The sequence below is a fragment of the Falco cherrug genome, chromosome 6 (genome assembly GCF_023634085.1).
Source record: "Falco cherrug isolate bFalChe1 chromosome 6, bFalChe1.pri, whole genome shotgun sequence".
NCBI lineage: Eukaryota > Metazoa > Chordata > Aves > Falconiformes > Falconidae > Falco > Falco cherrug.
The window spans coordinates 60207078-60223702 of record NC_073702.1 but is presented as its reverse complement, the minus strand read 5'-3'; the positions used below and the strand labels follow the sequence as shown (position 1 = coordinate 60223702).

The 16625-nt window shown below is 35.4% G+C and overlaps 1 protein-coding gene across 2 annotated transcripts in view; it reads right to left on the bottom strand.

Moving 5' to 3' along the window:
- TBC1D32 (TBC1 domain family member 32) overlaps nt 1-16625 on the bottom strand; it is an 84277-nt gene that overhangs the window by 25183 nt on the left and 42469 nt on the right. For both annotated transcript variants that reach the window (XM_055714543.1, XM_005433917.3), the window contains exons 24-27: nt 12478-12600; nt 11118-11226; nt 10184-10277; nt 4305-4430 (exon numbers count right to left, since the gene is read on the bottom strand). In XM_055714543.1, coding sequence (XP_055570518.1) covers nt 4305-4430; nt 10184-10277; nt 11118-11226; nt 12478-12600 — 452 coding nt within the window. The remainder of the gene's footprint in view (nt 1-4304; nt 4431-10183; nt 10278-11117; nt 11227-12477; nt 12601-16625) is intronic.

Genomic DNA, 16625 nt, shown 5'->3' with positions numbered 1-16625 from the left:
GCTTAGAGAATCTATATTCTTCTTAAAGAGAAGAATAGGCGCCTCTGAGAGTCAAGTCAGAATGGCGATCTAATGCAGTTACCCCATTTGTCTTTTTGAAACTACAGCCTAGATAATCCTCTGTCACAAGCTGTATATCTTGATATAAGCTACATTTACAATGCCTGATTAGGCTATTCTGATAAACTGCCAAAGTTTAGCATTTTGTTATCCCGAATAAAAAAAACCACAACCACACACAACAGTCATACCTACTGAAAATACTCCTCTTTTTGGTTCTTCATTGCATGGGGCAAGTTCTGCAGTTACTTTCAACATTTTGCAGCAATTGCTAAAGTATGCAGCACAAAAACACCAGAAACAAGACACTGCCTCTTGAGTATTCATTGTCAGCAGGTTTGGACAGAGCTACCTCAGACGATGCAGAGCTCACAAAGAATTAATGGATTCCAGAACACTATGTTGATCATAACGACTCTGCTTTCATCAACCATTTCACTTGTAAAAACTGAAGAAAAATCCTGTGTTTGCCAGTAAGTTCTCATATGCAATTTCAAGAGCTGCTATGCTTTTCATATCTTTGAAGTCATCAATAGCTGCTGACACTAAAAGAATAACGGCCTAAAGATTAGAATTATCTATATGCCTCCCACATGTATTTTTTGTGTTTGTTTTTTAAGTGAGAACCATTTGGAGGTAAATTAATAGGCCCTAAAGAATACTGGTGATCTAAGTCCAGATTTCTGATGGAGATGTGCCATGGAAACGGGATAACTCCAGGTAGCAAGTAATTTTAGCTGAGTTTACTACCCCTATCCATATCCACATATGGATATAAAGCTCAAGGAGAATGATTAGAATTTGAGGACTGAGTATCTGTCATTATGAAGGGAAGAATGTTAGCATATTATATGATCTCTGCAACACCCTTAATTTCTCTTACTTAGGGTTTAAAGTCTCCTAAGAGGGAAGATTAAGGATGTTGAATCTGCCCAGACAGGAAAGAGGTCAGCTGCTGATATAACATTGACGTCAGCTGCTGATACAACATTAACTGGGAACACATAAAAAAGAAGTTGCTGAGGTTGAAAACAACAGAAATGCCTTCTGCCATACCTGAAGGACAGGAAGAGTGAGACAACTGAAAAAGGCATGGATAAAATAGTCAAGTAGAGACATGGTTCAAAAAAACCAAAAACCACCTCCCAATCACATGAACAATTTGAACATGCAATATACTAAGCCTAGATTCACACGGACTAATTTTCTAGTCAAATCCAAGCTATTTCTCACAGGAGTTGATTTGTCTCTTTCTCTTCCTGCCAAAGCTCAGATGCCAATACACAGAAAGCTCCTACCTAGATGTACTGAAGATGCTTCAGGGAGGACACAAGTATTGCAAAGAGTAGTTCGAAAGGGGCCAAGACTTAACCTGACCAAGGGCTTTATCCATAGTTCTCTAGCTGACCTAAGTGACCCAAAGATATATGCAAAGCCACTCAACAACAAGTAGCTGTAACTCTAGCATCGACAAAGAACCCCTTTGTCTTAGCTTATTGCACTTAGAACAACAGAATTTAGAAGGTGGCTGTCTACAGGATGTTCTCCTTTCAGATGGCCAGTCCTACCACACTAAAAGACATACAATCCTGAGAAGTTTTGCATCTTCTGTTAGCAGTTCAATAAAGGCATTTAAAACTGGATCTTGATGTTTGACCACAGAAAGTACTTAAAAACTATAGTCAGAGGTCATGCTTTAGCAGAGAAAATGCCAATCTAGGGATGAAGAAGGACATTCTCAAAAGCAATGTGATACGACAGCGTTTAGCACAAAAACATTGACCAAGTCAATGTCATGGTAATCAACACCAGAGGAGTGAATTCAAGATATTGATACTATACAGTTTGCTCAAGGATTTTCTGATGGAGTTCAAGCAGGTTCTACAGATTCAGCATCTGGTAATCCTGACACTAAATCACAAAATATTTTAAAAATCAATACACACTACACTATACAGTCATTGGATCCAGTTCATCTTTGCTGATTTTGTTCTGGTTCAACTGCTGTCAATGTTAATCTCCCTTACAAAGGGCACAGTACAGGAAGTGTATGTATGCATCTTTGTTCTCTAATCCTTGGAGTTTGCTCCATCTGTAACTACAGAGAAAGTTTTGATTTCTTGGAATCTGGACGGAAGCTTCTTAGTGCTCTAAAATCGGGGAGGGCTTCACATGCTACAAAAGATACATAGCAGCACAGCTGGCCCTCATAAAATAGTTTCAGTGAACATGATGTTGCCTCAAACCACACAGCAGATATTTTGCTGCTTCTGAAATATCTTGAAGCAGATATGCACCATTTGAACAGCTTTGCATCCACCTTAAATTACCAAGTACTTACACTGAGTTTATCATATTACTATCCTTTTGCAGGATGATTTTATTTATTTGGTATTTCATTATGATATTCTGTGTCTATCTTCATATTTGCTTTTTTGTATGGTTTGTGAAATCACTTGCATAAGTTCCTGTGAGGCTTAACATTTCCACAGACACATTCTTGCTGATTTTTACTACCAGTTCCATCTCAGCTGGAAACAGTTATCCAGAACCAAGCATAATTTTTTGCTTTGGGTTAACAAATCTTAATGACTCTCTTTAATTCCTCATTATAGCTTCTGGTACCTCCACAGTTGCAGAAAACAACCCTAATGTGTTTTGAGACTGTGTAAGGATAGCTACAAAGCACAAAAGGAAATACTTTTTCTTTGGAAGCCACCTACTTTAAATGTATGTTCTGTTTTTTTGTAAAAGTGTGTTTTTTCAACAAACAATTCCTTTTAGATGCAGGAAGACAGACTAACAATTTTCAATGAAAAATTCATATAATCCAAGAAGAGATCAGTCTAGAAAATACTAAATTATTTGTGCTTCACAACATATAACATCAAAAAATCTTTCACTGATCTACTAGATCAGTCATACAAGAGAAGTAAACACACAATTTTGCTAGAAAAATCTAGGGTTTTCTTAATGGCTACTCTTCAACTTATTTTTCTTATACTGGCAGAAGCTCATATAAAATACATTCAGTTATTTCTGAATGGTTATGAATCTCTGTTTACCTGTTTCACAAAGCTGCCTGAATATATGCATTTGTGGACATGTACAATATAGTGTATAAGTGGATATATGCCCTCTATACCAATATATATGTATTCTGTCTACACACATGTTCTTCCAAACAGAAGGGGAAAGCTCTGACTAATTTACAATCAGCTAAGATTATACACTCAAGGTTGTTTCAAAAAATAATAAGAACAGAAAGCTCAGAATTTAGAAACATTCAATAATTACTGACTTTAACTACGTTATACAAATGTCAAATTTCTTATTAACTATTTTAATACTAAATTAGTTCCTGTATAAATGACTCCATTAAGGCTTCTGAAACCATTTTATACTTTTGTGTTGCTATGTAATTTATCATAGAATTCAGGTCTCATGTAAACCATAAATGCTGGGTTACTTTGATCCCATAGTTCATCTGCCTTCACTGCCAGTTGTGTTTATTCCTTACCTGAAGAATTTAAAGGGAAACCTTTGGCACCTGTGAACAAAAAGTCAGACTACAACTGACCATCTGACCATAACCAGAATTCTTACAGAAATGGAAGCCAACAGTTTCTGAAAACACCTAACTTCTTTATTGCTACATAAGTTTATATATTACAAGTGAGTTACCACATCTGATTTCTGATGATTTATGTCACATGGGTGATCACTTGCTTTTGTTTTGGCAATGCTCCTGCATGAGCATGCTCTTCACTAGGATGAAGAAAAATCTTGAGTGTGTTCTTTGATGTTTAGAATGGCTTAATTCTGTAAAGTTTTACTGAATTTGGCCATTAATACAATTTCTCAACCCTACAATTTCTCAACCCATCTTAAAGTCATTCACTGATCTCTGGGAAATGTGTTTTCTCTCAGGCTCTCTTTTCCATTTTCTCAGCATCTCAACAATGGACCCTTTAGAGAACTGAAACACTTATATTTGAGCCCTGTTTCTGCATCAAATTTCAGAGCCAACACAGAGAGATGACAGACATAAGAGAGAAAAATAGGACATCAGGCATAAATCTTTTTTTCTCAGGAAAATCCCATTGAAATAGTTTTCATATTCAACACAAAATTATTGACTAATTGTATAGATAATGTAATCCTCAATGAAACTTTAAAGAACAGTTGCTTGCCAGTGGCCTTCTGTTTTGCTTGCTCTGTCAAACTCAGTACGTCCTACTCACCCGTTCCACTGATGATATCTGGTCTGGCTTTCATAACTTTGCAGAACTCTTGCCTACAAATTTCTGTCCCTCCAGTTTGCTTCTCTGGACTTTTCAAGAGTGATAGAAGCTTGTCAAGATCTTTATCTAGAAGAAATTAAAAATAAGTGTTATTCTGTAATTATAATCCTGGCTCTTTTTTTATTATTTTTCTTTCTGTTTTTTTTAAACTTACTATATAAATCATAAGAAGCTATTAGTAACAGTGTATCATAGAAACAAGTAGATGCATTCAGAAAGAACCTAGAAAGCATTTCAATGAAAAACAGGAAAGTCAGATGCAGCTGAAAGCCCTGTCATTGCATAGTAATTTTGGCAGACTTCATACCTTAGAAAGAAAAGACTAAATAAATATCCCTTATCTTATGACAATTAAACTGGAGAAGCAGTCCTAAAGCTGATGGCATTCTGCTTTATACAGAACAGAAATATTCATTCTATTTACTGCTGGGTTTTGAACATTTAAGACATTACTGAGTTACATTTTATAACTCCCCTAAAGGTATTACTCCTGTGTCCTGAAGTGATATAAACTGGAAAGACATTTTAAAGAAAGTAGTTTTGTATTTCCATGTAATTTCACCACTTTGACAATCTAAAATAGAAAACAGGCAAAGATCTTCCACCAAATATCATTGGTTTAACAATAAAACTGTGAAGTGGCAGTACTGATTTGTGCAAAATTAAATGGAGCATGATAAGACAGCAACGTAACAGTGTTCGATAGAAAATCTCTGCTTCCTTCTGCAAGTAGGTTTCCTTCAGATGCTTCTACTTTGGACAGATATTATGGCATGTATGTGTATACTTTCAGGTTGCTAGACATACCTATTGAATAAATGTTGTTAAAATATATTGGGCTGCCCATACTAAAAGAATTCTTGTAATAGCTTTGCTGCTGATCTCCAGCATTTCCTAACTTCAGCTGAAGGACTTAAAATTGGACCAAAAGGTTACTAAAGTATACTTTTGCACCCCCCCAACATTTTCCAGCCCAGGGCCACAGGCTCCTTGTTGGTGCTGTCAGAGGCTGCAACAATATAATTCAGACATTTTCTAACTTCTGAACACTTGACTTTTTACCTGAGCACTATTAAAACAGTCTTTTGGTATAATTGTTATGTATGAGGCAAAAATGTATCAGATAACGTTTTTCATGATATGTTCAGCTTGCTTATAAAACAAATCTGTGGAACAGTTTACAAAAAAATCCTTATGAAAGGTTTCTTTTAAATGCAAAGAAAGTATTCCAAAGATTGCTCCTTACTGTTACTCTTACCTTCTTATTAAAGACACATTCTCTCTTTACAATAGGGAGACAAGACTTCAAAATTAAAATTGCCATTGATGCTATGACAAAAGGACAATAAATATGTTCTCTTCTCTTTTGGCTAAAAGTGATTTTCCCCCACCCTCTATTTTCTACTAACTTAAAGGAAATTACACATAATTTACCAATTTTCTAGAATAAAATATTACAGGCTGAGGCAGTAAATTTCCCAGCTAGCTGGATCTCACAGAGGCTGGAAAACGTTACCATGAACCATAGTAACAAATGTAGAATGATCATGTGTAATCATACACAAAAATGTTAAGTTGGCTTTCAACAATATGATGTCTGTACTTAAAGCCTTAAGAATTTTTTACTTAAACACCTTCTGCAACCAAAATGTCTGTCTTCAAATTCACACTGAACAATGAATATCAGCAAGCTATCATGACATATGATGACAGAGCACACTGAATAATATATGCAGGGTAGCAATTAAAATAATGCATACATATGCTTTGGCAGATCACAGAGAAAATAATTTCTTCCTATATGCAACATTTGTTTAAAATATGCTAATATATTGGGAAGGGCTGACTATTCAAATTCTGTTTTTCTGAAGGCAGAGCAAATTTCAAGTTCAAATGCCAAGTCATTTCATAAAGTAATTATATGCAAGATAAAACAGATCAAACTCAGTTTTCTAACAGAGAATACTGACTCCTACAAACTGGAAACAATCAATTGGACTGCCTCTCCTCAAGCAACTTGGTTGCTAGAGTACTTGATGCTAGTATGAAATGTTTTCTCATCAACTTGGGGGGAAACATAAAGGCATTATCTGTGATAAGGTAAAAACATATGCATTCACTCCAGCTGTGCGCAATCCCTTTGCTATGAGACCATGCAGTTCCCATCATTGCAAAAGGATCATAGTCTACACTGCTACTAACTATCCACTAATGTGATAAAGGTTCTTTACACCTTGCAAGCTCTTCTTTGTTCTGTTTCTACATTTTGGACACTATAGAAATGAATTCTGTCACAAAAGTTGACTTGATTAAAGATTCAACAACTGTTTTAGTCAGTTTATTTATGGCTATTTAGAATATTTGCTGTTACTTTTACTTCTTCATAGTATTTTTTTTTTCATCAAAACTTAATTGTTTCCACAAACAAAATATTATTTTCAAATTGTCTTATTCCTTTAAGATGATTAGAATCTTTTCAACAGAATTACAATATTGCATATAATTTATTGTAAGCTGATCTAAAGACCTTAATGATTTATAATCAGTAAATTGTCTCCCTGACATTGTAATTTATTATACAAGACACAGTATTTCCAAAGAAGCTTATTATAGTAACTTATTTATCATTAATAATTATTTCAAATTATTTAACCTGAAATCCTTTGTTACCCTCAATATCTTTCCAAATAACAAGCACTGATGCTTAGAACAGTTCATGTGAGTATGAAAATTTAATGTGAAGGATTTACTCTTAAAGTATTATTAGTAAGATTTCTAGTTCTTTCGCTGCCCTTTTCTACTATTTATATAACAGATGAAGACTGGGGAAAATCTTAGAACTGCAGAGCAACACTCCTCTACAAGTTAAGTGGTTATTTTACTTCCTAAAGGATTGTATTAATTCAGTTTGGCAGACAAGGATCAGAGACTACAAGCTGAGATTTAATCAGTCAATTTACCAAACAGGGCCCAGGGTGAAACTGATTCCCCTGAAGGAAACAAAACTACTAAAAAAAAAATTCCCCCAATAATTTCAAGAACAAAGGATTTCAAGATCATGGCCCACCCATCTATGCTGTGTCCTTTGGGCTTCTTGATTTGACCCCTACTTTCTTTGCAGTTTGTCTCTAACATTCTTCCTCTCCTACAGGTTTTACAAAATTAAATCTTCATTTTATGATTGTTGAAATGCACACAATGCTAGTGTGTAGCAGCGTCAACGCATCCATAATTGCACTGTTTAAATGTGTAACCTTTCACAATGTTACCTTATAACAATAGGATAAGGAAATAAAGATTGTAGTATTACAGTCTTTTCTGAAACTTTGCTAAAGACCATGGACTTTTCTGCCTAAGGTTCCCCTGGGAAGGTAGTATTTAATAAAAAAGGAACTTAAGCAACTTCAAATACATATCAACTAGAACTAATGCAGATACATGTTTTGCCATCAAAACAGGGACAGGCAAGCAATCTGCTGAGAATAAGAACTTGTTTTTATTTAACCAGTGGATTTTTTCCCATCCAGTCAAGGAAGATACAAGACAGCTCAGAGAATGCACAGGAATGTTCAAACTCAGAAAAACAGAAACAAGCTTACAATCCATGCAACAAGATACTAAAGCATAACCATGCACTTAATACATCTATCATATACTGTAACTGCTATACTGTGGCAACTTCAGCATCTTATTTTCTTCCAGCTAAACTATTTGCTTTTCTTAACAGCTTGTCATTAAACATGGATATCACTTCTACCAGCAGGTCATCACAGTACAAAAGTGAACCTTGGGGTTTTTTTGAATGAATACTGCTTCCAAAAAACTCACGATACCAAATAAATGCCAGCTCACTTTCACAAGTTAGCAGGCAACTGTAACTTGCCCAACAGTATTACCACGTAGCTGGAACTACAACTACAACACAGTCCTGGGCTATGCATACTGCTTGTTACTGAGGGTGGGCTTTCACACTGTTGCTAGAGGTTTTCTAACTACATGCCAATGCCAAAACAGAGAAGTCCTGCTCTTCTCTTTTCTTGTATGTCACTAAACAGGTTCACTAGTTATCCTACACTAATTACTTGCCTTTTTTTTTCCTGAAAGAAATACAAGAAGGTACTTCTAGAGGTACTCCACCCAAGGACTCACCACCTTCAGCTAACAAAGATCATCTTCTGCCTTATATAAATGTAACTCACAGACTTTTCTCATAATCACATTTTTAATCTCTCTTGTGAAACAGCAATTCTGTCACTGCCTATCACTACCATACTGTCATGCTGAAGGATACAGTTCAGATATTCCCCATCTTCTACTCATGCTCTTGATTTCTTATTTTCCAAGCACTGGAAATAGCAATTTTTTAATTTCTTTCTTTTCAATTTTGATCTATTTATTCTGATACTGTCTTTCAAAATAACTTCACATCCTGAAAGCTTCAGTCTGGCAAATCAGATATTCACAGTTCAGCGGAAGAATCCTTTTTTGTTGTTTGTTTTTTTAAAATGAAAACTGAAATAGAACACTTCAAATGTTGGGGTTTTTTTTCCTTTTTTTCCAAACAGCAAACACAAAATGTATTGCTTAACTATGGAACTAGATGTTCTGTTCATTTTTCAGTGGTACAGTCTTCAGCTACCTTTAATATCAAAAACACCATTACAAATTAATGTATCTCAGTAGTTCATCAAACACATTTGCAAACCTTTGAAATTTCATTTTTGGAAATTCACTGTTAGTCGTAAAGTTTTACTCAACCTTTCCTAGCTGGTTCCCATCCATGAAAGTGGCAACTACAATCTCTATTCCATTATCCCGCTGATTAATGATGAGCAACAGAATTGCTCTGAACATGAAAACAGAGAGGTTCTGTGGGATACAATAAAATATGCTTTTCCAATCCAAGAGCTATACTACCTGCCTCCTTGAAGATATATTTAAAACTTTACAGTGATTTGGTTGTTGTCTTACGAAAATTGTCTTGAGAAGCCTGGAACAGTATTACTAAAGTTTAGATGCAGAAAACTCCCTTCTTTTATAACTACATGGCCTTTCCTCTTGTCAGAGAAAGAAATCACCATTTATTTTTTCTAGATTTTTATAAACAGACTATTTTGTATTCTACAGTTAATGTGGAATTTTTATCACTTCTGAAAATCTGTATCTGCTAAGGAAATTCACAAGTAATTTCTCGTAAGTGCATCTCAAGGATACAGTAAACATGAACAAACACAAAGAATGATTTATTTACTATAAACCATTCAGATTCTTTTGCATTGTCTATGCAAATTAAAACCTTAAAATAGTTTCTCTGTATGAATTAAACTTCTGTGCCTAGACAGTTCTTCAAAGGATTCTTCGGTCCACCCACATTCCAAATTGATGTTCAATGTAGAAACCAACTATCCTAAACGCTGTCTATTTCACACATCGTCAAGCTTTGTAAACACAGGGATCTGAATCACAAAAACAGTGTAGAAAAAATTTGTAGCTTAGCCATACTGTCTTGCTTCAGTTACTAGAAATATGATATAAATGTCTCATGAGTCACCCACCTGAGACGAGCCAAAAGGTTAATCTTGAAGTTTGCATAAGAATTAGATTACTAAACAGAGCTTTGCAGATTGACAGTTTCACAAAGCCAGACAAGCAAAACCAAACCAACTTATTTAGCTACAAATTCAGCCGACAATAAACAACCCTTAAGCATTTATGGGATTATAATCTGAGGGATGGGGTGGGGCAGGGAGGAAGGAAAAATTTAATAAATCTAGAGATGCTTGTTTGACATCTACACTGCTTGCAGGCTTTTGATGTACCTTGTCTGTATTCAGCTTTCCTTGAAACTTCTGCAAGATAGCACTTTGGCAATGGGAAGGATGAAAACATTGGCCAAGGATATGGATCACTGCCCTAAAAACAGAACCAGAAAGAAATTAATTTAGGAGAAGAATTAATAGCATTTGCTCAATCACACAAGGTAAAGTTCCCTGAATTATTGACTATGCACCAAAATTATGCTTAATACTACAATTTGCAATGAGCTATTCCATAAATAAAAGAAAAAGAAAAAAAAAAGTTGAAGGGATACAAAATTCAAAAAGCATTTGAGCCAGAATTTTGTCTGGTATCTACCACTGACAGTTTTGATTTTACAGTTCTTCTTTTCAACCAAAAAGGAAATAGCAATTTTTATAAAAATAAAATAAAAAAACCATAAAACTGTATTTCCAATTGTATACACTGATCTAGCTGTCTTTGCAGTGCTGACAGCAATTTGCATTTCATCTTTATAAGACTGACAGCCTGTGAGAAGCAGAACATTTAAAGCAGCTGCTCAAGAAACACTATATTAGACACCGCAGATGAAAACCCAAGCATGGAAAAAATATCAAATAAAAGGAAGATATAACACATGGAAAAATAATAAAGAAAACACAGAAATAAAAAAGGGAAAAAAACCACAAAGTGCATTCACTTTTATACTAGGAAAAGTAACATTCAAATGGAGCAATACAAACATTTCATCTGAATGAGCGATGTCCTTGGCACATGCCCAATCCCCAGAAAGTGGGAACAACGTATTTCTTCAGTGTATCGCTTTTAAAAAATTTTAGCCCTTTATAAAGCTAAAGGTGGACTGGTATTTTTTAATGTTAAATAATTTTCCGCATGCTGAATTATCAGCAAAAATGTTCAATTGATGAAGGCAGGAGTTATGGAAAGAGAAACTGTTAAACTTTAGATTCTAACCTTATCTAGTTCTCTCAAAGGCAAAATCCTTTCCTGTGGTCCTCCAATCACATTTATCCTTACAAGAACATGGTTTCTCTCCACTGATAGACCATCAATTATAAAATCTCTGGGGGAAAAAAAAACATGTAAAACCGCAAAAACAAAAAATCAGAACCACTTTGATTTACCAGCTGTTCAATTCAAAAAACATTAATGAGCAAGAAGATCTTGAGAGACATACTGGAGTTAAAACACGACCTGGAAAACACATAGGCATAAAGAAATAAACAGAAACATTAAGTATTTTGAGATGTTGGCAAGCATTAGCCTAGCTCTGTACCTCCCTACCTACTGCTGAATGGAAACATCTGAGCAGTTATTGGTCACAAAAGAGTAGAAAACTGCACAAGCTTTTTTTATGCCCACATGCTCAGTAATTAGGGCAGAGACAGTTTATGGACCATCAAAATTTGTGCCTTATTTGGCCTACTAGCAAATTTTGGCTGTCAAAAACAGTTATTCTTAACTTAACACACAGCTAACCTGCTGTCTGAAGGCACTGTGTAGCCCAAGGTACAACATTTTTTAAAAGGACTAAAAATCAGGTTTTATACACCAAGTTTCTTCCAACCTTTTCCTTAGTAAGGGAATAGTAGGTCTCATCCTGAAATGGTAAATAACAATCACCTATATCTGCTGAGACTTCACCCGTACTGGTTGATTTAAACTCAGTACTGGTCCCATACAGCAAACAGTAAAAGGAAAGTTCTTAAAACTCAGCATGCCAAGGGAAAGGACAAAATATCTGTGACTAAATGACTGTCCACTTCTGTCCCAAAAATACACTTTTCCTTTTGAAAAGATACATTGTACAATTTTATATAGAAGTTAGCAATGGAAAGTCACAGAAGCGGGAGTCTCGACTATGGTATAAATAAATATTAAAAAAAAAAAAAAAAACAAAGTACTGATGATGCCTTTAATTCATAAGCATTAAAACAATACCCTAATTTTATATTATGTACATAACATAAAAGAATAATGTAAAATTAAAAGCCGCATTTACATCTACAAATTTTGCACTCTTTTTTAAAAAAAAAAAAACAAAACTTAATTTTAATTCAAATAAAAATGAGGAAAATATTTGCTGCTTTATTTCTTACACTTTTGAGGTGGACATGGGAGAATGAACAAAACTGTTGTATCTTTTCATAACTTAAGATTGATGACAAACCTGCGCATAAACAAACTTAAGCACATTAGAAGCCAACTTCAGTGAGAGCAGATGTATTGTTTAAAGCCACTAAGGTATTCATGCATTTGTTGTCAGGAAAAAAGTCTGATAGTTAAAATAACATTTACATCAGTCACTTCTTACCCTGGTCCTTCTGAAGTTTCTGTGACATTTTCCTCCTGAGCAGTTAGTAAAACTTGTGACACTTTATACTGAGATTCCAAGAGTAATAGGGTATTGAGCTCACAGCACAGCACATTTAACAGCCTGCAGGATACATTGAAATGATAGCACATCACTCAGGAATCCAGTAATGCACAGTAAGGCAAAGGTGAACGTGTTTATGAGATGTCAAAAAAAAAAAAAAAAAAAGAAAAAAAGAAAAAAAGGCAACCCAAAAACCTTGAAGTATCTGGAAATACCCAGACAGAACTGGGTCAGGAACACTCTTTTATATCCCTTTTAGCCACTCAAGTGGCACAGCCTTGAGCAAACAGGGAATAGTTCCCAGCAGATTTTCATGTGCACTGAACAACCAGAGAAAATATTCACTGGTCAGCTCAGTCTGCTTTTGAGCTTATATCACACAATAACAAAAGTGACACAGACTTAATCAGACATTCCATGTGAAATGTGAATAAATTATACAATAATAGGCTGGTAAGGCAACTCAGAATCAGGTTGGCTGAAGAATGGAAAGGGAAGGAGATAAAAATACATCTTTCCTTTAGAAAACAGCCTTTTAAACACTTTTGTATAATCAAATTTAACACAGTTCAAAAGCAATAGATTTACCTTGTAATAAAAACAACAAATCTTCCATGTTTTCCCTTTATTTCAGAAAAACACAAAACAACGGTAAATTAAATTAATAATCACAAGAGAACATAACAGCACATTATATACAATTTTCTTTCATAACTTCAGGGCAAATTAACAGTGAAAGTACTCCAATATATTTCACGTAAATTTGATGTAGGGCAATCCAAATCATATTACTTCCTTTTTTCTTTCCTTTTTTTTTTTTTTAATCTATTCATTCTAACACAGCAACAATTTCATTTAAGGCTTCCTGTTCATGGAAAATAATATGACTAAACATTCTTGTTGTTATTTTTCTTTTCTGTTTTATCACAGTAATAAAACACAATATAAATAAACTCTGATCAGCATTATATTTTGCATTCACATAAGACTTGATATCAGCTAAAGAATACGTATTGTCTGAAATTTGTAGTCCGTTAGTCAATGCCTATTTTCTTCCATGGAATTCCCAATATGCTTCTACTGACAATAGCAAAAGTTCACAAGCTATTCTCTGCATAATTTAACACCTGCAAATTCACACAATTATGGCCAAGGATTAAATGGTCAAGATGATAATATGTCTTTTTTTTTTTTTCTTGTTGCTTTTTTAATATAACTTGTTCTGTTCGGTTTCAGTCCTCTTCAAGTTTTATTTAATTTTACATTAACTATATCCTGACAGTGATTTGTTCTCAGTACTTTTCTAAATCACAGAAGAAATGCCAGTTCGAGTACAATTTTTTTTCTTATTGTATAGAAGAAAAATCCACAAAAAGAGCACTGAAACCATTATGAAGATGGACCATTTCTTCTGTTAAGTATGATGACTTTAAATGGCACAGAACCAGTTTCCAGCAGTTAAAAACCACTTGGGGGAAGACTGATGGCTGAGAACACTTATAACATCTCCACTGGCAGAGCAAAAAAAAAAATAAACCATAAGCAAATAAAATTAGGTAGAGGGATTCTGATAGGATAAATGACACAATTTATGAGATCTAAGAGGAGCAGCCTCTGCTGTGGCATTCAAATGAAATTTTCATTTACATGGAAAAATCCATGTAAAAATGCCATCACTGAAGTACAGATATTTGGTTAAAGGTAATATTCCATTGCTTTACCTTCCAAAGTCATAAATGTAGAGACTAAAGTTTGAAACTAAAAAAAAAAAAGTGTCACATTTTCTAGCACGTATATTTGCAAACATGCTTGAATATAGCAGTGAAGGTTTTCTTTTTTATTTGTTTTTAATGGCATCTGGAATATAAGAATTGGATTAGACCACCCAGCTCAATATCCTGTCTATAAGGAGCGCATACTTATGAAAAGGTATAAAACCTTGACAGATACAATAAAATCGAAGCATATCTTTCTGAGATACATTAAGTATGATTAAGGGCTTGGGCCATCTGACATGGGGAAAGAGGCTGAGAGAGCTGGAACTGCTCAGCCTGGGGAAGGCTCTGGGGAGATCTTGTCAATGTGTATAATTACCTGACAGGAGAGTTTGGAGATGGAGCCAGATTCCTCTCAGTGATACCCAGCGAAAGAACAAGAGGCAAAGGGCATGAATTGAAACACAGGAAATTCCATTTTAACATACTGTGACAGTGGTGAAACAGTGGAACAAGTTGCCCAGAGATACGGCAGGATCACCACCTTTGGAGATACCCTAAACGAGACTTGACACAGCCCTTAGTAATGCTCTCAAATCGAACCCACTTTGAGCAGAGCAGCTGGACTACACAATCTTCAATCTCCCTTTCAATCCTGATTCTATTGATATGGAGAAATAGTGTGAAATGGGGATAATGGACATCGATTGTGATTGTATGTGTCTGCTTAAGGAATGTGGGTATGGTGACTAGTCATGGGTGCGGTGACAACTACAGTTTTGAGGAGACGCCTGCCCCTCTTCCTCTAACAAAGGGGAGACGCCTGCCCTTCTTTCTCTAACAAAGGGGCTATCTAAAAGAGAATGAGAAAAGATGAGAGACATTCAAATGCTATCTAGAGGGAGGGAGTGCTAAGTCTCCTTGCTGGAAAAGATTGGGTGGTCACAATCACCTGAAGAAGATCGGGTGGTCACAAGGACATGAATCACCTGAAGAAGATCGGATGGTCACAAGAACATGAATCACCTACAAACCTGCAAGACCACCACATTCCAGGAAATGGACTGATAAGCTAATTAACATACGAAGCGGGGGGTTTAGGTAACGAATATGTATAGGCGTTAATTGAATATTCATTTGTTCATTGTATAAATGTGAGATGGTTCCTCACTTCGGGTATGCACGCTTGTGGAGGAGCGATCCCCCGTGCATCTGCGCGCAATAAACATGCCTACTTTATAACTTTCGAGTTATAGAGTCCAATTCCGCACGTCACTATAATTCTGTGAAAACTACTAATACGATTTACCATATTCCCAGGAACAAACTGCAACACAGATAAAACAAAAGGTTATCTGAAGGCAGTCTTTTATAAAACAGTAGTTTTAAAGAAATTCAGAAAAATCAAAATACGTATCATATTTGTGAAAATATGGTAGCAGTAAGTAGCTTGGTTTCTGAATTCTGCATTCCCTGTCCTATGTCACTCCTGTCTTTCTTAGAGGGTGCTCTCTGGATTCTCCCCCTTCAATTACAATTACACAACTAGTACTTTATTGTAAAAATCTCTAGTCTGAAAGAAGGCATGGTAACTAGTACTTGTGTACCGATGTAAACCAACTATCTCTTTGGTTTTGGTAGGTGGAATCATAATGACTTCTTTAATTATGGCAGAATAGAAGGTCCTTCATGGGAATAAACCAGCTAGTAAAAAAATTCTAGCTGAAAAAAACCCCAAACAAACCCAACACCTTGTTATTTTTTATGTTGCCTTTCTAATTTTTTTAATTGAAAATAATGTAATTAAACCACCTATTAATTTCTCTGAGTTGCTACCCATTATGATGATAGCTTAGTATCATATTTCTTAATATTTTTTATATTAGTGTCTTTTAAGACTACAAAATAAGACTACAAAATAATATGATGTTCCCTGTACTCCCATTTTCTAAGTTGCCTTTTTTTTTTTTTTTCTTTCCCAGCTTCAAATCACAGCTCTTTCAAACACCACTTTCGTTATGGTAAACCCAGGTCTAGCCTTCTGCAGTTCCCACTACACTCCCATAGACTATTCTTCCTTACTTTCATAACATGTTCTTTCCGAAGCCAATCTGACACTCTGCCTGTACCTCAGGGATGCCTGCAAATGCTCAGCTGGCAGTGAAAGCTGAAATAGTCTGTGATGGGCTGGCATCAGCCATCAACTGAGCACCCACCCAGTAGCTTGCTCACTCCCCACCTCCCACAAGCAGACCAACACCCAGCCAGCCTCCGAGCAATTGCCACCTGAAAGACCCCCCACCCTCCACAGTTTTTATTGCCGAGTGCAATGTTAGATGTTACGTGGCATGGAAGATCGCTCTGGTCAAT